The sequence below is a fragment of the Penicillium antarcticum genome (genome assembly GCF_028974205.1).
Source record: "Penicillium antarcticum strain IBT 31339 chromosome Unknown utg000002l_segment0_segment0, whole genome shotgun sequence".
NCBI lineage: Eukaryota > Fungi > Ascomycota > Eurotiomycetes > Eurotiales > Aspergillaceae > Penicillium > Penicillium antarcticum.
In genome coordinates this window covers 1,538,586-1,559,974 of record NW_026695300.1, presented here as the reverse complement: position 1 = coordinate 1,559,974, position 21,389 = coordinate 1,538,586, and the positions used below count along the sequence as shown (strand labels likewise).

Here is a 21,389-nt window from a genome sequence, read left to right as displayed (position 1 = left end):
AGACCCTCGGCCGACGCTAAGCAATCAACGGCTTATCTCGCCGGCCGAGGAACGATACACCACTTGGACTTTGATATCTTGTAAAGATAATGTTATCATCTTGATCTTCGTCTAGGGAAGCTATATATCATCATGGGGAATGTCCTGGTCATTTACGTGCGCCAGTCTACCCATGCTCGAAACCAGCTTGTCCTTGACTATGAAGATGGATGATCCACGGAGATTTCCGGAAAAGGAAGATGCACAACTAGATGCGGACGACAGGAGATCACAGATTATTGAAGTCTCGCCTGTCGCCGAAACCCGATGGCAGTACCTGTATCGATATTTCACCACGAGAGAGGGATGGATCGGGGACTATGTACGAGAACTATCCTATCCGCCATTCCAAAAGTTAACAAGAAACGAATATTGCAGGACTATGTTTACCTCGTGACGCCAAATATCTGGCCCTTGAACAAGAAGTACAAAGACTATGAAGCCCCATTCTATGGGTTAAACGACGAAGTCCCAATTCTCCTCACGATAATTTTGGGTCTTCAGCATGCCTTGACAATGATCGGATCGGTGGTATCACCCCCTCTAGCTCTTGCAAGCGGTGCTTTTTACCTCTCTGTAGAACAGAGCCAGTACCTCGTCTCAGCAGCGTTCATCACAACCGGAATCGCAACAGCCATGCAGGTGACGCGGGTCCATCTGACAAAAACACCCTTCTACATTGGCACTGGTCTTCTATCCGTTGTCGGCCCGACCTTTGACATCCTGGCCATTGCATTTAGTTACGCGGAAATGCGTTATGCGAATGGAACGTGTCCCGCCTCTCCTGATGGATCAAGACTTCCCTGTCCGGATGCCTGGGGTGCCATGCTTGGTACAATCCTTTGCACTGTCTGGATTCAGGTCTTGCTGTCTTTTGTTCCGCCCAAGACGCTTAATAGGATCTTCCCGAAGATAGTGACTGGTACACTTCTTCTCCTCGTTGGGGTGTACTTGATTTCTAGTGGAATGGAAAATTGGGGTGGAAGCTCGAACTGCAATGGCGGCAAGGGGTTTTATGCTCTGTGCCCTGATACTGCCGCGCCAAATCCACTGCCATGGTAAGTGAATTGGACGTAAATCCAAGATTAGTACTAATGTTCGCGACTAGGGGGCACCCGAAACTCATCGGCCTCGGATTCAGCGTCTTCGGAACGATTATCATCGTCGAGCTTTTCGGATCTCCCCTTATGCGCTCTGCATCTGTTGTCTTTGGACTAGCAGTTGGATGTGCGATATCTGGCGCAACGGGATATTGGTCACGCACTAATATCGATGCCGCCCCTGTCGCGACATTCCTCTGGGTTCACACGTTTAAACTTTCAGTCGATGGAGCATTAGCCTTGCCTCTCCTCATCCTATTCATTTGCGAAGCTGTCAGTTGCATGCCGGATATCTTGGCCACCGCCGAGATATCAGGCGTTGAGATTGATGGCGTCGTGTTCAATAGCCGTATTCAAGGTGGTATCCTCTGTGACGGTATTGGTAGCTTGATCAGTGCGTTGGGGACGGGCTTGCCGATGGTCAGCCAGGCTGGAAATAACGGTGTTATCTCTTTGACTGGATGTGCTGTAGGGTTTCCCTCCATATATTTTGCAGATATTCGCTGATACTAACGTGATAACATACAGAGCCGACGAGCTGGGTGGTGCGCGTCAGTATTCCTAATTCTCATGGGAATATTCGGTAAATTCGGTGCCGTCTTTGGCTCTATGCCTCCATCCGTCCTGGGTGGAATGCAGGTTTTCCTCTACAGCACGATCGTTGTTGCAGGTATCAAAGTGCTTAGTCTGGTTGAGTTTACGAGGCGCAATCGTTTCATTCTTACGACTGCACTTGGTATTGGCTTTATCGATATCGTGTCGCCCAGCTGGTTTTCCCAGATATTGGATTATAGCGGCTCGAATGTGCGATTGCAGGGCTTTGAGCAGGGTATCAATTTGATGGTGGAGACTCCGTTCATCATTGCTGCTGTTGTTGGGGTCTTTATGAATTTGGTTCTTCCTTATGATGGGAATAAGAAGATTGATGGGCGTGAGGGAAGACCAACTCTTCCTACCTAGTCCTTCTCTATGTACTGATTCGTCTAATAGAGTAATTGTCAAAATACATCGTAACGGGAAGAAGTGTCGCTTGAATATCCAGTCAAGAAGACGCCAAGAATGCCTGTAGAACAATAGCATGCAGGGAATGCAGGGTATGGAGTTGGTCGCAGGCGGGGTATAAAACGTGGTACAATTAGAGTGGCATGACATCACTCCATGTCAACAACTCCAATATTCTTACTTCCATCTTTCTCTCTGCCATATTTATTTGAAGCACCCTCCCGGAGAATTTCCAAGGACCCCTCTGTATACACCATGTCTCCCAAAAATCCCTCCAAATTCGAGAACTTGCCTCGCGCAGCCTTCGGACCGCTGATATGTCCACACGATGTAAGCCACCTAGTCCCATCCATCATCAGTGACATATACCTAATTCTCCAGGGCGAAACAATCCTCAAAGACTCCCGGTTTAACAAAGGGTCCGCTTTCACCGAGCAAGAGCGCAAGACTTTTAATTTGCATGGGATGCTTCCGCCAAACATCCAGACACTTGAAGAGCAGGTCCAACGTGCCTATGATCAATATAGTAGCCGGGATGAGCCTCTCGCGAAGAATACCTTTATGGCGAGTATGAAGGCGCAAAATGAAGTATTGTATTTCAAGGTTTGATTTACACGATCCTACTATTTTGGGCGTGAGATTATGTTGCTGACTAGCTTCATTCCCTGGATAGCTGTTGCAATCTCACCTCAAAGAGATGTTTAGCATTATCTACACCCCCACCGAAGGTGATGCAATCCAGAATTATTCTCGTCTGTTCAGGAAGCCGGAAGGGTGCTTCTTGGATATCAGAGACCAAGATAATATTGATGACTACTTGTCGAACTTTGGCAAGGTGGAGGAAGTCGATTACATCGTTGTGAGCGACGGCGAGGAGGTAAGCTACTCCAATTGAACCAAACAACCAAGACACGCAATACTGACTCTCCACCCACAGATCTTAGGAATTGGAGATCAAGGCGTGGGCGCCATTCTTATTTCGGTTGCTAAGCTAGTTATTACTACGCTTTGTGCTGGGATTCATCCTTCTCGTCAACTTCCTGTTGTGTTGGATTGTGGGACTGATGTATTACAATCTTTTCCAGATATGATATTATGGGGATCGTGCTGATAAAATCACAGAATGAGCATCTGCTCCATGACGACCTATATCTTGGCCTTCGACAGCACCGAGTAAGAGGCCAGGAATACGATGACTTTGTGGAAAAATTCGTCATTGCTGCCCGAAAGCAATTCCCTAAGGCGTATATTCATTTGTGAGTTCCACATTTGCCATTGTGTCGGAGAGATTGCTGTTCCATCAGACTACTAACAGTCACAGTGAGGACTTTGGTCTACGGAATGCGAGGAGGATACTTGACAAATACCAATCACAAATTCCATGTTTCAACGACGATATCCAAGGAACGGGCTGTGTGACACTAGCCGGTATGATGGCGGCACTGCACGTCAGCAACATCAAGATGGAAGATGTGCGTGTGGTCATTTTCGGTTCAGGGACTGCCGGTACAGGAATTGCAGATCAGATAGCCGAGACTATTGCAACTGAGGCGCACAAGTCCAAGTCGGAGGCATCCAAACAGATATGGTACGTATCACGTTTTCTTTTGATGAGCTGATAATATGGTGATGAGATAGTAATCAGCTTGCCTTATACTGCAGGTGTATCGACAAACCCGGTCTGCTCGTCAAGTCCCTCGGGGACAAATTGACACTAGCCCAACAATCATTCGCTCGAGAAGACGAGGAGTGGCCCGCCGAAGAAGGTCATGACCTGTTTTCTGTGATCAAGAAAGTCCATCCCCATGTTCTGATCGGAACATCCACGAAACCCAAGACCTTCACGGAAGATATTGTCCGGGAGATGGCTAAGCATGTTGAACGACCAATCATCTTCCCCCTCAGTAATCCGACACGTCTTCACGAGGCCGAGCCCAAGGATCTTTACAAATGGACTGAAGGCCGTGCTCTGGTTGCAACAGGAAGTCCATTCCCTCCTGTTGAATATAAAGGCGTGAAATATGAGATTGGTGAGTTCCTACCCAAAAGTGAAGCATCCAATGAATACGAATTGACAATCTCATCCATGGTATCAGCGGAATGTAACAACTCAACCTGTTTCCCAGGTATCGGTCTTGGAGCCGTCCTATCTCGGAGCAAACTCGTCTCAAAGAAGATGCTAGTAGCAGCAGTGAAAGCTCTCGGGGCACGATCCCCTGCCTTGAAAGATGCCAATGAGCCTTTACTCCCTGGCGTGGAGGATGTACGAGAAATCAGCGTTGATATCGCTGCTGCTGTGATTAAGTGCTCTGTGGAAGAGGGTCTCGCCCAGGAAGACGATATTCCTACGAATAATTCGGACCTGAGGGAATGGATTCAGGTACAGATGTGGGAGGCTGTTTATCGGCCGTTGGTTATGGCTACGAATAGAGATGGGAATTAAGATAAGGATAAGGGCGTAATGGCAGCTCCCATTTAGCCCTTTCCCCGGCAGTTTAGTACATAGATCTTATTCCAGGATGGTAAATTGACTCGTTTGATATCATTTCTTTGACCCCATTTGGTTTTTCGATTCTTCTGAACTACATCATTCTCGTAAGTTGGACATTATTGAAACTGAATTCAAATCCCCGACATATAAACGGCGTCTCAGAAAGTGTGTGTTTGAAACGTCATGGCTGCCACTCATAGCTTCCAAATCTGAACTTTTTCACCACATCTCACCCCTCTCAGAACTAATACAGACTTCTCTCACTTCTCTCAAAATAACCCATACGTTCAACCACTTTTTCCGGGAATTTATCTGGAGCCTTCTCTATGGAGGTGCCAATTCCTTCAAGGAAATCAATCGGGTTTACGGTATTCCTCTTGTTCAGAGCTGATCCCCATGTGCCTCACAGAAATCATGCCCCGTACATCAATGCCTGGTTGGCCTTGATGGTTATTGAGACACTGTTATATCTGGCCATATGGATTCCCATGACTATCGCCCGCGCTCTGGGATGGGTTGGTGAGATATCGAAAAAGAACAAACAGAAGAAGAAGACGAGTGACTCAACTGACGCCAGCCAAAAATACAACATCTAGTACTCGCGATGATCTGGAAAAGGTCAAGGTTTCTGAAAATGACATTCGCAAAACTCATCAGTTGATCGAGTCTCTCGAAGAGCAGATTGCTTCAAGTAAGATTCGGCTGAGTACACTCGAAAACAGCATTTATGTTGGGCTCGATGAACTCGTAAACGAGGCTCACGTTCGTTATTGAGGTTGTGAACCATGGGAAGCTTGGCTTGAAGCGCTACCTAGGGCACTTGCTCTCGATGCAGTACTGTAATCTGAGAGGTCGGGAAGTATGCTTATCACACTCATGCTGCTTGCTCTTGTATGCTTTGCTCGGATGAATGGAGGACTGGTCTACGCTATACATGATACCCGCTGGAATCAATTACAAAAAGGGAGAAAGCAGTAAGAAATAGGATGTGCAATATTAAGATCTCATAATACTTAAGCAAAACAAAAAAACAAAGAAAGCAAAATCGTACCCAGAGTCCGAAACGCTGATATGCTCATGCTTTCCCAACGCCATCCAAATAGCAATAGCAAACCACAAACAAGATGCGGATGTCTTTGTACAATGAAACGGAAAAAGCAACGAACCCCATCGCTAAAATCAATGCAAAAAGCAATGCACACTGCATCATTTCAAATCCCCTACTCCATAAGCTCCACTGGAGGTCGGGAAGTCTTGGGAGGCATCTTCTTGAGAGACATCTCGATCGGACTCATATCCGTATCCATCTCCATATCCATATCAACATCCTCAGCCGTGAACGTCATATCCTCGACCATCACCGCAGGCAGATTAGGACTGTCACCGTGGTCTTCGGGGTGATAGATAATCGTGCTGCTGCGACTGCGCTGCTGCGAGCCGGCCATGGGCCAGCTGGGCGTGCGCTTGTCGGATGTGATAGAAACTGGAGTAGCAGGGTCCGCGGGCACGGGCGCGGGCGCGGGCGCGGATACGGGCGCAGGCTGGGTCTTGTCGGTCTTCAGCATCGACAGGGCGTGGGCCAGGTCGGTGGCGTGGACTTCCTTGTTTGGCGGGTCTTCGTTGCGCATGACCCATCCGTGTGGCGGGCTGGGAGGCGGGGAGATGAAGAAGAGCTTGTCCATCTGCGGGGCTTCGAGGAGCTTCGGGCGGCCGCCGTCTAGGATTGCTGTTGGTTCGCCGAAGTAGATGCGTGGTCGGACGTCGCGGTTTAGGAGGCGCTGGCCGTCTAGCATCTTGCGGATTGCGGTGGCATCTTCGGTGTTGTGGAAGGAGCAGACGATGCGGCGCATGGATGGGAGTGGAGAAAAGGAGTTTAAGGGTGCGACTGCTGTGATCAGAGCGCGGATTTCATCCAGCGATGGGGGCTGGAAGAGGAGCAGGTCGTGGAGATCGGTAATCAAGAGGGTGTTGGAGGGCGGTGTTGGCTGTGAGAGTGGAGGGAGGTTGGCGACATCGATGGACAATGATGGTCGCGATGATGAGCGCGATGAGCGAGTGCTGAAGGTAGAGGCCATGGTAGAAGCCATAGTGGTATGTGTGTTTGGTGGTGATGGTGGTGCTGGTGGTGGGTTGGAGAGGGAGATGATAAAGGATAAAGGTTGCCACCGGATAAGCGTACAGAAGGCAAATGGCAAATAGCAAATGGCAAACTCCAGTTTTAAATGTTCCAGTGGTTGAAGGCGAATAAGAAAAAAGAAAGTCTGGATCTTTCGTCTTTATTTATTTTCTTCTTCACACGGTAACACCGGCTGCGCCTCCTGCACTGCCCTCCACGTTCCTGATCCACCGTTTTCGGCCATTCGGATACCTTCGCTCTGACAGATGTCCCCCGGCTTCAGATACCATTCTTCACTATGGTGAATTAAAGCCGCGCCACTGCATGCGCCACATATTGTGCACATATTATGAACAGATGTCTCGAGCAGCTACATCCCGTGACTCTCAACACTTCCGCTGCGCCCCCTTATTCGTCCAAGCCTCTGGACTTGCTTCACCCCAGCCTCCCCCTAATTGCAGTTATCATTCTGCCTACGTACTTGGGACCCTTGGGGCCTCCACTGTAGCATCACCTTCCCGGCAATATTCCATTCGGACTGCGTACCCGACGCGATGCCATACGGGGCGCGGTGTGGACGGACGTGTTCACCTGGCGAAGCAAGGCAGCCCTATTATCGTAATTATTTCCGGGTATGCCAATGCCCGAGTTTAGGCATTGATCGCGTTCAATGACTTTGGCTGACACCTGTCTCGAATCGACAATGTTTCTAGGGAGACAGGTTTACCCCAATGGTTATCAAGAGACCAAGTCAATAGTATATGCAGGCTAGACTAGTGGTCTCTTGGTCTCTTGGCCAGCATACCCTGGCTAAAACGCTTCGTGCAGTCGGTTTTGATATTCATCGCCTCTTGATTGGACGCCAGGCCAGCCTTACTTTGGGCCAAGAAGCTCTCCATGTCGCCTACATTAGATAGATCAGGTGCAGCAACAATTCGATCTTCTATCAGCATAGCCACTTGGGATCAACATCGTGACACATTGTGTCGGAGTCAACGATGCCAGCTACGTAGTTTGTTTTTCTCCACTATAACTAAATTGCTTCCTACGTGTAGGGCTGGACCCATTTTTCCTCTCGGCCTAACTGCGCCTCGTTAGCTGACCCAGAATTGAAGCTGCCTGATTTGTTGTTTCTCTAATCGGGGTGCTATTTGTACTCGATCCTGGATATTTTTGTCGATTTGGAAGAATCAGTCAACCTAATTGACTGTAAGCCTCCAAAGAATGTTTTCGAGAGCTCTAGAGGCGTCAATCCCTACACAGGGATCCAGCGTCATATCAACAATCGGGATAGGACTATTACCTCTGTAGCAAATTATATGACAGCAGTGTCTCGGAGAACAAAAGCTGTTGAGAGACCACTTAGAGGGAGTTGAATATCAACTTGGGCGTATTTCTGTGAGACCTGCAGGTCAATTAATGTGTTCGCTGCTTGGAACACTTTCTCTAACCAAGGGCAAATAGGCTCGCTGCTTACGAGACAACATCCATGGCACTATCTTCGGTATTTTAGTTCCTGTTCAAAGACCCTACTCGGCGGTTCAAACTTCGAGAAGAGTTATATGCTTCCTTCAAAGATTTCCAATCTATAAATGATAAAGAGCTTATGTAGTTTCCTTTCTTGGCTGGTTGCATCAATGAATCTTTGCGACTGCCGCCTGCAGTCAGCGGCAGATTTATCGCTCGCACGTCTCCAGGATCATATGTTGACGAAGTATATGTTTTCAACGGCGTAAGTTGATCCGGCTGAGGTATTTGAAGTGGCAAGATGTTCATGAATATTTTCAAATGTCTGTGGACATTTACTCGATGCAGCGGTCGCCATTTTATTGACCTAAGCCTGACAGATCCTGGCCTGAAAGATGGTCCAAGACCCTGACGCATGACAACTTTGACGCTCTTCGTCCATTCTCAACTGGACTTTCTGTATACCCTGGAAACAAACCTAGCCCTTCGGATGACTCGTCTTAATGTTGCAAAACTCACGTACAGATATCCCTTTGAAATGGCGAACAAGGATTTTGTGTGGAAGAAAGGTGCGTTTTCTTCTTTTATGTGGGCTGAATATAGCTTGGTTGACAGTATCCAGAAGAAGAAGAGGAAGCGGAGAGATCAAAGAAGACAGGTGCACGATTAATATCATTGGCACGGGAGCTTCTTGAAAAATTGCCCGTCTTCTCAAAATTATAAATACTCCCTGTTGTATAGCTTACTACCAGAAGTAACATGTGATCTAATCAAGTCTTCCAGGCTCAAGCGTGCGTGCCGAAAATGGTTAAGGATGAGCTTTGCTTGTAGGAGTATGGCCTTGTATTGTAAAGCTTCCAGAAATGGTGATGTTCCATGAAGCAAGGGGGTAACAAGTGGTACAGTCCGCGGTTATGCTTACATTGTATTGGGCTCAGGTACGGACCGAGAAACAGTCCACGTCTCACGGGACATCTGGTTTCGGATATTGCTAGGAGGATGCACAGTAGTAACGCGGAATTGGAGCTGCAATTTTTCCAAGATTCTTCAATGGATGAGTGAATTACGAGTGTTATCTTGGCGTTGGTTGTCTTACAGTCAATTTGTGCTCCTTGCAGAAAGATCAAGCCAATCCAAGAGCCTTCGTATAGGCATGCGTCCAATCTCAGGCAATATCTTTGTCTACCAACATGTGTCAATACTTTGCATCTACTAGTATTTGCAATGATGGTCAATATTGCAATGGACACGTTGCAACTGCGGTGTGGGATTTGCATTCTTTTTCAATGTCGGCAGTGAACTGTCAATTGTTGCATGGGGTACATTCCTCACCAAAAACAAATAAACACATCACTTTCCTATACATTTACTTGGGAATATTCAATGATATCGCAGAAATAAACTGTTCATCTACAGATCGCTCACACCAAAATGAGGCATTGGTTACTGAGCCTTGGTGCGCTCCTCGCCAGTGGAGCATCCACCAACGCGAAATTCTGTCGCTGCCATCCCAGTCAGCCTTGTTGGCCAAGTGAAGCCGAATGGGCTGTACTGAACTCTTCGGTCGATGGCAATCTAGTCGCAGTGAAGCCACTTGCATACCCTTGCCATGGCGCCCACTTCAATGATCCCGAGTGTGCTATTGTAAAGGAGAATGCATACAGTTCATCCTACAGATCAGCCCAACCAGGTTCGACTCTAAATTTAGCTCGCAGCTCAATTAGCTCTGTCTTTGACTTGTACTGATATATTCAGGTGCACTGCAATGGGAGAACTGGGAAACATGGCCTGAAGAAGAGGAACAATGCTACGTCGAGAGCCTTCGGTCAACACCATGTAAACAAGGTCGCATATCACTCTTCTCGGTCATAGCCCAGACAGCAGAACACATTCAAGCGGCTGTCAAGTTCGCAGCACATCATAATATCAAACTCGTCATCAAGAATACTGGACATGACTTCCTTGGCCGGTCTTCTGCGCCGCATTCTCTACAAATCTTCACTCACGGGTTCAAAGATATCTCTGTTGCCGATGAATTTGTACCCAAGATCCCAGATAAAACTGCTACATCGGAGAAGATTAAATCTGTCACTCTTGGCGCAGGTGTTCAACTACGCGACATGTACGCGTACCTGGGCTCTCAAGGTCTCATGGTCGTCGGAGGATCCTCAAACACTGTCGGTGCTGCTGGTGGCTACATACAAGGCGGCGGACATTCATATCTTGGTTGGATGCATGGAATGGCCAGTGATAATGTGCTGGAATTCCAAGTTGTTCTCGCAGACGTAAGACTTGCCCACTTGTCATTTGCCAAGAATGTTGCCTGATTGCTGACACTGACGCTGTTTTAGGGCTCACTCGTATTTGCGAATGCCTATCAAAACACCGATCTGTTTTTCGCATTACGAGGCGGTGGTGGCGGGTCATTCGGCGTAGTTGTCAGCGTGACTGTCAAGGCCTATCCCGATTACCCGGTGGTATACACAATGACGAACTACAGCACAAAGGCCGCTAAGTCATTTTGGAATGGTGTTGATACGTATCAGAAACATATTGTTCGTCTTAGCGACAATGGTGGCTCGGGGTGGTATGGCATTATCCCCGATTCTAGCACTGCAACTCCGGGTTTGTCAACTTTTTTGGCCACTCAGCTATTCGTCAACCAAACAAACACTGAATTCGTCGGGGAGATCATGTCGCCAGTGATATCAAGCCTGAAGAACGGGACAGGGATATCACCATTACATGCCATCGTGGCATTTCCTTCCATGTCGAGCATGTACTTGACAATGTTCTCAGGCAACGATACAACCGGTCTCCAAATGCGGCTCGGCTCGCGTCTTATTTCGCGCTCCTTTTTTGAATCTGGAAACTCTACGCAGCTCACCAAAGGTCTTTCGAGTCTCAGCTACGGTCCTGGAGAAGCTGTTGTCGGTGCTCTTGTTGCTGGGGGTCAGGTTTCCAGAAATCGTGATATCGAGTCCGGACTTAACCCTGCATGGCGAGATGCGATTGTTCATGTGATCATTGCGCGGTTCATTAGTACGGAATTGTCATTTGAAGAGCAGGAAGCTGTTGCTTCTAATATCACCAAATACGATGTGCCCATGCTCAGATCCCTTGAACCAGGAAAAATGGGCGCATACGGGAATGAAGCTGATGCGGATGAAGTTGATTTCCAAGAGTCCTTTTGGGGCGAGAATTATCCTCGGCTACTGGACATCAAGAAGTCGAGGGATCCTAATAATCTATTTATTGCTAGGAAAGGAGTTGGGAGCGCAGGCTGGGATGATAGTGGACTTTGTCGTGTTTCTTAGTCGATATTACAATTTCCATTTTGGAAAAAAGATTTATCAACATTTATGTCACCACAGCTTTAGACAATTTACGTCGATGGCGTAAAGACTAAAGCTCTAACTTCCACACTGATCCTAGGACATACATTATCCGGGGCATAAGGCAATGCAAATGATGTATGAGGGGCATCTAAAACACAGTCAATGTTTAATTAGGTCTTCCTTCTTATTGATTTGCTTTTTTTCGTTTGCTTGGATCTCAGGGTAGAATATGGAGCTCAAGGTGCGGACATCACTCACGTTTCACACTGCCCTCCTTCGAATCAAAGCTCTTGAACAACAGTACATCCTCAACATCTTGCTTGCTCATATAATACCATTGACAGGCCTTCTTTGGCTCATACAGTGGATATAGCAATGATCCTGTGTAATCACCGCGGATCATGTCGCTTTTGACTAGGTTAGATGTGTTGATGTTTCGGCCGTCACACACAGCCATAGGATGATCTTCGACTGGGCCGTTTAGCGGTCGCCACATGCTGAAGTTGCTCAGGTTAGTTGTGACTCAAGGGATAAAGATTTTGTATACTTTGTATGAGTTCATAAGGGAAGGGATAGCGGTTAGCTCTCACTTTATCATTTGCACTCGCTCGGAAAGAAGATGACGATCTTCTTCAGAGAGATGATTGCGAATTCGGTCAATCATGGGGGTTCCAAGGTCGTCTTTTGTAAGTAACGTATCTTAGACATTGTCAGTAATGCATTCCACTTGCTAAATCACCATATGGACTGATGATGACAGCACGGAGTCATTTGGCATACCTATATGAACATATTTGGCAAAATTCAACAGATTCTGGTTTCTAGTTCTCTGCTCTTTTGCGCTCTTTCTTTTCCGGACCTGCCCGTGGTATAAATGAATAAGCACATGCAAAAGGTGGGTGATGGGAAATAATGCTACTCACTTTCCAATCAAAGATAAAGACCCGATCGATCCCCTCGATTTCATTCCTCAGAATTGCCTCGCACTCCGGCAGGAACACATTTCGAATCTGTTCTGGGTCCCAGTAATCCTTTGGCGTCGTGGACCAGGACGGAGGGTACCTCCGATACGCAAAGCCATTTGCCTCCAGAGTGAACTCCTGATCATCTTTCAACCCTCTGATATCTCGAATAGTCTCCAAGTCTTCGCCTTTCTGAAATATCAGATTATGTAGCTTGTTTTGTTCATTCTTAGTCTTTCTGCGGCCGAATTGGGCAATTCGAAATGGTCGAGTCTCGGTGTAGCTGTTTTGCCATTGTAGATATGTCAACTTTGTTTCAATATCTGGAAATGCACTACAAGACATTCAAGCAAAGAAGCAATATCAAAGAGGAGTATTGGGGCTGGAGAACCGATGAATGGTAGAGAGAGAGATCGTGAGGAGAAGAAAAAGGACCTATCAACCCAGAGCACCAACCTCATCACAACCAAGGAAAAGAAAGAAAGGTATGAGGAGCAATATATTATGTGGATTCCGATGCTTTTAAATTCTAAGTCTTAAAGACCTGCTCGTTCCCATGAATCCCATACCCCGCGGTAATCTCACAAAGTGTAGAAGGCGCTATGCTAATGCCAAGCAGCAATGATTCAAAGATACATGCTAAGCCTAATTATATGACTCAGGCAAGAACTCGGCCTCTCCAAAGGAAGACAAATATGCAGGGTGTAAGTATCGGGGTCCGGATACGTCAAGTGACTCATCGCACTAGGCCTAGTACAGACCTAGTAGGGCTAACGAGGCTGGAAGTGGAGTGGGGCACGATTTCAAGAACTATCAGATCTACGATGTAAAATCTTACCGGTCCGAGGTATCATCGAACATCCTTTGAGGAAATTTCTCTTTCTATACAGCACATGAGCTGCCACGCCTGCTGCATATAAGAGTGGAATGAGATGAATCGGATCGCGTGACAGCGCTACACAAGCCATTCAAAGACTGGAATCTCTGGCATTGAAGCTAATTGACAACTATCTCTATATGCAATAATAAAGTCAAGCCTTTTGATATTGCTTCACTGGTAACAAGGGAATCTCGACGTTGTGGAGGTTGACAGCGCTCCTAATTTGTCTTTTATGCATTTCGCTCACTGTAATTTTGAATCCGTCTGGTGGTCGCTACCATTGAAGGATTTGAAAGGTGACAAACTTAGCTATTTAATCAGTTGAGTAGAATGGCACGGGACATGGAGAAGCATTCTCAGATGATGTTGCATTAATAGTGGCATCCAAAGGATGAATCCTAATTCTATAACTATTCATATCCAGCATTCCCCAATTCCGAACTTGGTAGAATATTGAAGCTAATTTCCTATAACGCGATTAAAAGTTACCAAATACTATTGGATCATCTATCTATAGAGTGAATGTCATAGAATTTGGCACTTGTTTGAAGCAGAATCTGGACTATTTAAGCTTTTCGTACTTTTTACCCATGCTACATATGATGCAGAAATAAGCTAACAAGTTATGAGAAATCCAGAAGCTCCAGCTGGTTACATTGGACTATGTCAGGTGATAAGCCAAGTCAAGTAGCAGAATCAATTAGCAGAATCAATCAGCAGAATGCAGGGATGAAATACACAACATCCAGCCTGAATGACGTGCCAGCCAATGTGATGATTTCCAAGCAACTTCCGCAAAAGCACCTTTTCTCCTGTGAATAACGCTGGTTACCTCTGTAATCATCGACTTTGCTTGGAAATATTTAAATCGGACGTGGGATTGTTGTTTCCTACATCAACCTCACTATGGGCATCCAAGAGACACAGCCGCTTCTCGGAGCATCAAGCCACTCCGATACCCCTTCACAAGGTACACTCCAACCACATGATAATACAGATGATGAACTCTCCACGTCATTCTCCGATAATCTACCAGGAGTGACCTACAGGAAAAGCCTCAACTGGTCAAGCGCATACATATTGGTCGTCTCCCGTGTCATTGGCAGCGGCATTTTCGCAACTCCAGGCTCCATCGTCAAATCCGCAGGAAGCATTGGATTAACACTTCTAGTATGGCTGGTCGGAACTATATTGTCAGCTTGTGGTCTGGCAGTGTCGATGGAATTTGGTTGCATGCTACCTCGGTCAGGAGGGGAAAAGGTAAAAGAATACCGCTGATAACGCAGGGTTGCATGAGCTAAACGGGTGTGCCTATATCTAGGTGTATCTTGAGTATACCTATCCCCGACCACGGTTTCTTGCCTCGAGCCTGGTCGCAACCCAAGCGGTGCTTTTGGGGTTCACGGCTAGCAACTGTATCATTTTCTCGAAGTACACCTTCTTTGCACTTGGTCTTGCGCCAACTGAATTTCAGCATAAGGCGCTTGCTGTTAGTCTTTTAACGGTCATTACCATTATTCATGGCTGCTTTCTGAAAACGGGAATCTATATCCAGAATGTTCTTGGATGGGTGAAAATCTTCCTCATTAGTGCCATGTCCTTGACGGGAATTTGGGTGGTATTTCTCCAGTTTTATGGAGATACTGATGTCTACTCTCCAGGGACAAACTCTGGTAGTTCTTTTTCTTGGGATGCAATGTGGGAAGGGTCAAACTGGAGCTGGAGTGTGCTCTCGACGGCTTTGTTCAAGGTCTATTATTCATATGCTGGTCTGAGCAACGTGAACAATGTTCTCAATGAGGTGCATAATCCAGTTGACATGGTAAAGACTGTTTGTCCCACTGCTCTACTGACAGCTGGGGCATTGTATACCTTGGCGAATCTTTCATACTTCCTCGTCATTCCTCTGGAAGAAATAAAGAACAGCGGGGAATTGGTGGGCGCATTGCTGTTTCAACGACTATTTGGTGATCACATTGGAAAAACCTTCTTCCCACTGGCCGTCGCAATTTCAGCTGCTGGTAATGTGATGGTGGTGACATTTGCCTTGGTATGTTGTTGCCTCTGGACTATAATATACAGGCTAACGTATACACTACAGGCACGCATCAACCAAGAAATAGCACGACAAGGTTTCCTTCCATGGCAAAATATCCTTTCATCAACTCGACCATTTGGGACTCCACTGGGTGGACTGATCGTACACTATATCCCCTCCGCTCTTGTCATAGCTCTCCCACCACAAGGTGATGTCTACAACTTCATTCTAGACTTGGAGGGATACCCAGGGCAGATCTTTGCATTGGCAACTACGGTCGGCCTTCTTATAGTTCGCTATCGAGAGCCAGATCTTGTGCGGCCATTTCAAGCTTGGTTGCCAGCTGTCTGGCTACGAGTCGCGGTATGTCTGACTCTATTGATAACACCATGGATACCTCCATCCAAGTGGCAAGGGGATGTCGATTTCTTCTATGCAACTTATGCGATCGTTGGAATTGGAATGTGAGTTTCAAGACACTCTCACGTACATAGTAATATTACTAACTACTATAGTCTCCTCTTCGGAGTTCTTTATTGGTATATCTGGACGGTATTGTTGCCTCGCTGGGGGAATTATAAACTCGAGGAAGAGAAGGAAATACTAGCCGATGGAACTAGCATTATCAAATTGGTTCGTGTACATGGTGGTTAGTAATGTGTATTGTCTCCCTGGTTATTTCAAAAGGCTATAGTTGGCTAGAGGAGCTTTACGGCGGGGGTTTCTCCGGCTTGCACAAGTAATCCATTTGAATGTTGATTTGCATTCTTTTTTTTCTCTTAATCTATATATTACGGTAAATCAAATGCCAAACTGAGTCATGAGTAAATGATGAAAGTCGCCGAGATCTCTGCGGCATCAATCAAGCCGACTCGGACTCCTATAAGCCGATTCCGAGACCATTTGGGGCTTCTTGCGGAGACTTTTGAGCCCTACCTCGGCCGCATCAATTATCTAAGCGCTCATCCTTCGGGGCTAGGCAGACATGGGGGCCAAAGTCTGATCTATCACATAGACAATGTATTTAAATCTTTAAATGTTCTGTCTCTTATTGAAAAACAAATTCACTTTAAACAACTTTGATATATAATCATACAATGCCTCTCCAATTCGACCCAGCCTTCCAAAAGGCTGTAGCGCCTGTGTTGGCAGCTAAAGCCAACGGTCCCAAGCCCGATCTGAGCAATCCACTTTCTATTCGAGCTATCGTGGAACCCGGTTTTGGAAAAATGATGGCGCTGCTTCCTGAAGCTGCCGATGTCAACTATGAAGAACACCAAATCCCAACATATGACGGGCAATCCATTGCAGTATACCGACACTGGAGAAAAGACCTCGACACAACAACACCACAGCCGGCCATTCTGCAATTCCACGGTGGCGGATTGATCATGGGCAAAGCAAAGGTTTTCAAAAGGGCCCAGGATTTACTTGCCCAAAAGTCCGGCGTGCAGGTATTCTCTGTCGACTACAGATTGGCACCGGAGCATCCTTACCCGACACCAGCAGAAGACGGCTATTCCACACTGGTCTGGTTGCAGGAGCACGCAGCACAGTTCTCAGTCGATCCCAAGCGCATCATCACACTTGGAGAGAGTGCAGGAGGGAACCTGGTTGCTGGCATCAACCTCATGGCTCGGGATCGCGGTCTTTCGCCTCCTGTTGCAAAGCAGATGCTCATCTATCCCATGTTGGATGACCGTAACCATGTCCCCATTCCAGCAATGGAGGGTCTTCTTATTTGGACACATGAATCAAACATCACTGCTTGGTCTGCTTACCTCGGTGATGATTATGGAACCGATCGCGTGTCACAGTATGCTTCCCCGGCTCGTGCGGCTACTGTCAAGGGTCTTCCGAGGACTTACCTGGAGGTTGGTACTTTGGACATGTTCCTTGAGGAGAACTTGAATTATGTTTCGCGGATTGCCAAGGAGAATATCGAGACGGAGCTTCATGTTTATCCGGCTCTTCCTCACGGATATGATGTGTTTGCGCCTGTCAGTGAGGCGGCGGAGAGAGCCATCGCGGATAGAATGCGGGCTGTATTGAGCGTGTGATAGAGCTAATTTTCGTCAAGATCATGTTTGTCATTTCCGAGGAATCACGTCTTCTGTTTAAGAAGTAGATGTATGTCACCAGAGATGAAGAATATAGTTCAGTTTCGAAAACATGCATTGTATGCATTTGAATCATGATCTCTGCAAGCCGATTATCATTATCATTAACAAAGTGTGCATGACTTTCAATTGAAGACTTGAATGTCGAGGCTTCTGTAGATCTGCTAGATCTGCTGGAAAGCAGAAGAAGGTCCACTCGGCCCTGCGTTTTTCCTTAAGATGGTCAGGTGATTCCCGATGAATTTTGTCCGAGAGCATCCCGAATCACTGAATCTCCCCAGCTTCTCAATTCCACATCTCACTATTCATAATGTTCCAACGATCCATCTTCAGACAGGCCAAGGCCGCCCGCTCCGTCATTTCCTCCTCTTCCCCCGCATCGCAGGCGCTGCGGCAGACAACACAATCGCGCGTGCCTGCTATTCGGGCATTCGCTCCCCAGACCATCCGCAGCTACTCCACAGAGAAGGAGGCAAAGGAGGCATCGGAAGCTCAGAATGGCGAGGCTGAGAACCCCATTCAGAAGGAGCTTGATGAGAAGAACAAGGAAGTGATTGAGCTGAAGGTTTGTCATTCATCGGAGCTGCATGCCATCCGTCCTCAATCTAACCGTTCCATCTGTAGGACAAGTACCTTCGTTCCGTCGCCGACTTCCGTAACCTCCAGGAGCGCACCAAGCGTGACATGGATGGCGCCCGTAACTTCGCCATCCAGCGTTTCGCCAAGGACCTCCTTGACAGCATTGACAACTTTGACCGCGCGCTGCTGGCCGTGCCCGCGGACAAGCTCTCTGCTGCCAAGACCGATGAGAACAAGGACTTCCATGAGCTCGTCTCCGGTCTCAAGATGACCCAGCACATCCTCCTGAACACCCTGCAGAAGCACGGTCTTGAGCGCTTCGACCCCGCCGAGAAGGTCGATGGCAAGGCCCAGAAGTTCGACCCCAACCTGCATGAGGCTACCTTCATGGCCAAGGCCGAGGGTCTCGAGGATGGCGATGTCATGTTCGTCCAGAGCAAGGGCTTCACCCTTAACGGTCGCGTTTTGCGGGTGAGTGCCACGTCTTTTCCAATATGGAAGACCATTTTGACTGACTTTCTTTTCTCTACTAGGCTGCTAAGGTCGGTGTCGTCAAGAACGACTAAATTGCTTCCGAAAGAACCTTATAATTCTTTACTTCTTTCCGCCTTTTCCTCATCTTCTTTCTTCTCTGTACCATATACCATACATCATGATCACGATAGGGTTTTGTACTCGGATACGGCTGACTTTTGGACCCGGGAGAAACCTTTCCTTCCTTGCTATCTTTCTGCTTGTCCCTTGAATTCGGTTGTATGATACACCTTTGTTGCATGTGCCTGGAGGCGTCCGGATTGTCTCGTGTTGGTGGTGCCTTCACTTGTTTCGTGCAATCTGGGTCTCTACCCCCTGCTACCTCTCTCCTCATCTGTACAATATACACTTTCTGAGGCGCCAAAAAGCCTCTGATGTCTTCATGTCTCTTTCTACGACCTGCTTCATAATGGAATACTTGTAGTAAGGTAGATGCTTGAGTTTCTCAGCCTATTCATACTGGCTTCGTGCGATTGTCCCAAAGTCTTTATTCTGATGAGAGGAATGCTATATTTTACAAATTCACCTAAAGTAACAGTATGGTACAAGATCCAACCCCAAATCACCGCAATTCAACACCAAGATCACCAACCAACTTCTCCCGCACCCTAAGATCAATCTCATTAGCTTCCTCATTGGTCAAAGTCCTCTCCAAACTGCGATAATTGATGCGATAACACATGCTCTTCCGCTGAGTCTTAGGATGCGTAAATTCATCAATTAGAGTAACATCCTCAACAAGATCCCCACCAACCAACCTAACAACCTCCATCACATCATTCTCATGGAAAGGCACCGCACCTCCAGCAGCGCTGCTACCACCAGTCACAGCAGCACCAGGCAACCAGAAAGCAACATCTTTATAACAAGCGGGATGCTTAGAGAAAGGCTCAAAGCGCGCAATCTCCCCGGCCCGGAACTGTGACAAGAACCGCTCATCACGCGACCAGAAGAGCCTGATATCAGGGATGTTAAAGAGAAGCATGGCAATGCGTTCAAGACCAAGTCCAAATGCCCACCCAATCCGGTCCGGCACGTCCGAGTTAATCAGTAGATCCTGCTTGATCACTCCACACCCCAGAATCTCAAGCCAGTCTCCTTGCCAGAAGACCTCCAGCTCCCATGACGGACTCGTGAAGGGGAAGTAAGCTTCCACCCAGCGCACCTTCAACGGCTCAGCCTCGACGTCGACGCCGCTACTAGCCGCTGCCGCTTTACTCGCCTCCGTAAAGATCTTAATAACCATTCGCTCAAGTGAGCGCTTCAAATGCGCAGCTACGGCTTCGACCTCCTCGGCACTGTGGTGCTCGCTCTGCAGCGGATTCCGCTGGTCGTGAATTGTCGGGTTAGGATCCTCGACAATAACATCATGCTTAGGGATCTTCTCCACATCAGCCATGATCTTAGCAGCTGTTTCCTTGGACGCAGATAGCGGGTCCGTAGATGGCCTCTTCCAAAGCATTGCACCCTCCATCTGGTGGAAGACGGGGTAGTGGCTACGGTCGATTGCGTCGCGACGGTAGACGTCCGCGATGACGGTGTATCCGACTTCTTCTGGGCGGGTGCTTTCATTGCGGGCGATTTGCTGGAAGTAGGCTTGTTGGTGGGCGCTTGTGTGGGTGCGCAGGACTGTCTTGTCGTTTACGTAGTATGTATCTGTACGGCTGCGGCCTGGATGGTCTGCTGGGAAGCCGAGGACGTCAAAGTTGTGTTTTGTTGAGACGACCGGGTTTTTCTCTGAGTAATTTCCGTAGCTGGGTGCTGGGAATTGGCTTTCGATTAGTTTGCGTGTAATGGCGAGTGGGTGGTTCTCGTCTAGGTAGAGGCGGCGGCCGACGTGGGAGAGGATTGTGTCGGGGGTGTTGGTCCATTGGTCGGTTTTGTAGGTGTCAGCTTCGATTGTAAGGTCTGATGGTTGCTCTGATGTTTGAGATGCTGCGCTCTTCGTCTTTTGCTCGTTGGTTTGGCGGGCTGGGGTTGAGCTCCAACTGCGGGAGAGCGTGATCGGCTTCAGCGAGAGGGAGCGCGGAATGGCGGTTCGGGGGCGGGTTGACGCAATTGACCAGCGGCCACTGCTGGCGCGCAAGGCTCGGCCTGTTGCGAATAGCCGCATTATTGGTGGTGAGTCTTGGGTTGGTTGAGCTTGAAATTGTCTGCGGTCAACGTCTATCAAAACATCTTCGGACCGGGGAAATTAGTCCCCGAAGTACATTATCATATCTGATGAAGATCAATCTGTATTTCAGGCAGGAAACTCGGTGTGCATTTAAGACTGAGCTGGGTATAGGGTTTTGCAATACTCTACAGTTTTTTTTTCTCTTTTCATTCTAGTTAATTGCAAATGTTTTCTCCGCTGTTGCTTCTGGTGTGGCCTACACATGCTATAGTTTGTCTGACTTCGACTTGATTTGCCAATTTACTAGAAATTGAATAAGTTACGTGATATATCTTTGTCCTCTTATGGACCTTTATACTGCACTTTGTCCATTTTCCTTTTTTGTGTTGTCTCAAGCCATGGCTAAGGTATATATGTACGCTCACCCATTGTAATGTCAACTTACAGTATCAAGAAATATCAATATGCCCAATTTTATTTGGTTTTCAATAGCACGTGTGTCCACTGTGGACATTTATATACGCTATACCCTGATCGTCTCACCTAAACCTTAGGATTTGTGGATATCTATCACCCCTCTACACCCCTCCAGGGCTCGTCCCTCGGT

At 47.4% G+C, this 21,389-nt stretch overlaps 9 protein-coding genes across 9 annotated transcripts; 6 read left to right on the top strand and 3 right to left on the bottom strand.

Annotated features, from left to right (window-relative positions):
- Positions 1–199: 199 nt before the first annotated feature.
- N7508_001577 (uncharacterized protein) lies at positions 200–2,099 on the top strand (the record flags this gene model as incomplete). The annotated part of the gene is made up of 4 exons (XM_058459643.1): positions 200–361; positions 418–1,097; positions 1,148–1,607; positions 1,668–2,099. 4 exons carry the CDS (start codon positions 200–202, stop codon positions 2,097–2,099), a joined length of 1,734 nt encoding a protein of 577 aa, XP_058323175.1.
- A 297-nt stretch (positions 2,100–2,396) lies between these two features.
- N7508_001576 (NAD-dependent malic enzyme) lies at positions 2,397–4,584 on the top strand (the record flags this gene model as incomplete). The annotated part of the gene is made up of 7 exons (XM_058459642.1): positions 2,397–2,471; positions 2,523–2,744; positions 2,815–3,018; positions 3,079–3,207; positions 3,264–3,397; positions 3,463–3,729; positions 3,804–4,584. The coding sequence occupies 7 exons, from the start codon at positions 2,397–2,399 to the stop codon at positions 4,582–4,584; spliced, it is 1,812 nt and encodes a 603-aa protein (XP_058323174.1).
- A 1,268-nt stretch (positions 4,585–5,852) lies between these two features.
- cbpA (putative calcineurin binding protein) lies at positions 5,853–6,719 on the bottom strand (the record flags this gene model as incomplete). Its single annotated transcript, XM_058459641.1, has 1 exon — positions 5,853–6,719. One exon carries the CDS (start codon positions 6,717–6,719, stop codon positions 5,853–5,855), a length of 867 nt encoding a protein of 288 aa, XP_058323173.1.
- A 2,927-nt stretch (positions 6,720–9,646) lies between these two features.
- Positions 9,647–11,532, top strand: N7508_001574 (FAD-dependent oxidoreductase; the record flags this gene model as incomplete). The annotated part of the gene is made up of 3 exons (XM_058459640.1): positions 9,647–9,905; positions 9,971–10,500; positions 10,567–11,532. 3 exons carry the CDS (start codon positions 9,647–9,649, stop codon positions 11,530–11,532), a joined length of 1,755 nt encoding a protein of 584 aa, XP_058323172.1.
- A 271-nt stretch (positions 11,533–11,803) lies between these two features.
- N7508_001573 (uncharacterized protein) lies at positions 11,804–12,049 on the bottom strand (the record flags this gene model as incomplete). The annotated part of the gene is made up of 1 exon (XM_058459639.1): positions 11,804–12,049. One exon carries the CDS (start codon positions 12,047–12,049, stop codon positions 11,804–11,806), a length of 246 nt encoding a protein of 81 aa, XP_058323171.1.
- A 2,252-nt stretch (positions 12,050–14,301) lies between these two features.
- Positions 14,302–16,081, top strand: N7508_001572 (putative methionine permease; the record flags this gene model as incomplete). The annotated part of the gene is made up of 4 exons (XM_058459638.1): positions 14,302–14,655; positions 14,717–15,445; positions 15,497–15,897; positions 15,949–16,081. Coding segments are annotated over 4 exons (1,617 nt in total), but the record flags the coding sequence as incomplete, so codon positions are not given.
- Positions 16,082–16,530: 449 nt separating this feature from the next.
- N7508_001571 (alpha/beta hydrolase) lies at positions 16,531–17,493 on the top strand (the record flags this gene model as incomplete). Its single annotated transcript, XM_058459637.1, has 1 exon — positions 16,531–17,493. One exon carries the CDS (start codon positions 16,531–16,533, stop codon positions 17,491–17,493), a length of 963 nt encoding a protein of 320 aa, XP_058323169.1.
- A 370-nt stretch (positions 17,494–17,863) lies between these two features.
- On the top strand, positions 17,864–18,698 carry grpE (mitochondrial nucleotide exchange factor MGE1; the record flags this gene model as incomplete). Its single annotated transcript, XM_058459636.1, has 3 exons — positions 17,864–18,118; positions 18,178–18,603; positions 18,666–18,698. 3 exons carry the CDS (start codon positions 17,864–17,866, stop codon positions 18,696–18,698), a joined length of 714 nt encoding a protein of 237 aa, XP_058323168.1.
- Positions 18,699–19,228: 530 nt separating this feature from the next.
- On the bottom strand, positions 19,229–20,779 carry N7508_001569 (phenylalanine--tRNA ligase; the record flags this gene model as incomplete). The annotated part of the gene is made up of 1 exon (XM_058459635.1): positions 19,229–20,779. One exon carries the CDS (start codon positions 20,777–20,779, stop codon positions 19,229–19,231), a length of 1,551 nt encoding a protein of 516 aa, XP_058323167.1.
- Between the last annotated feature and the right edge of the window lie 610 nt (positions 20,780–21,389).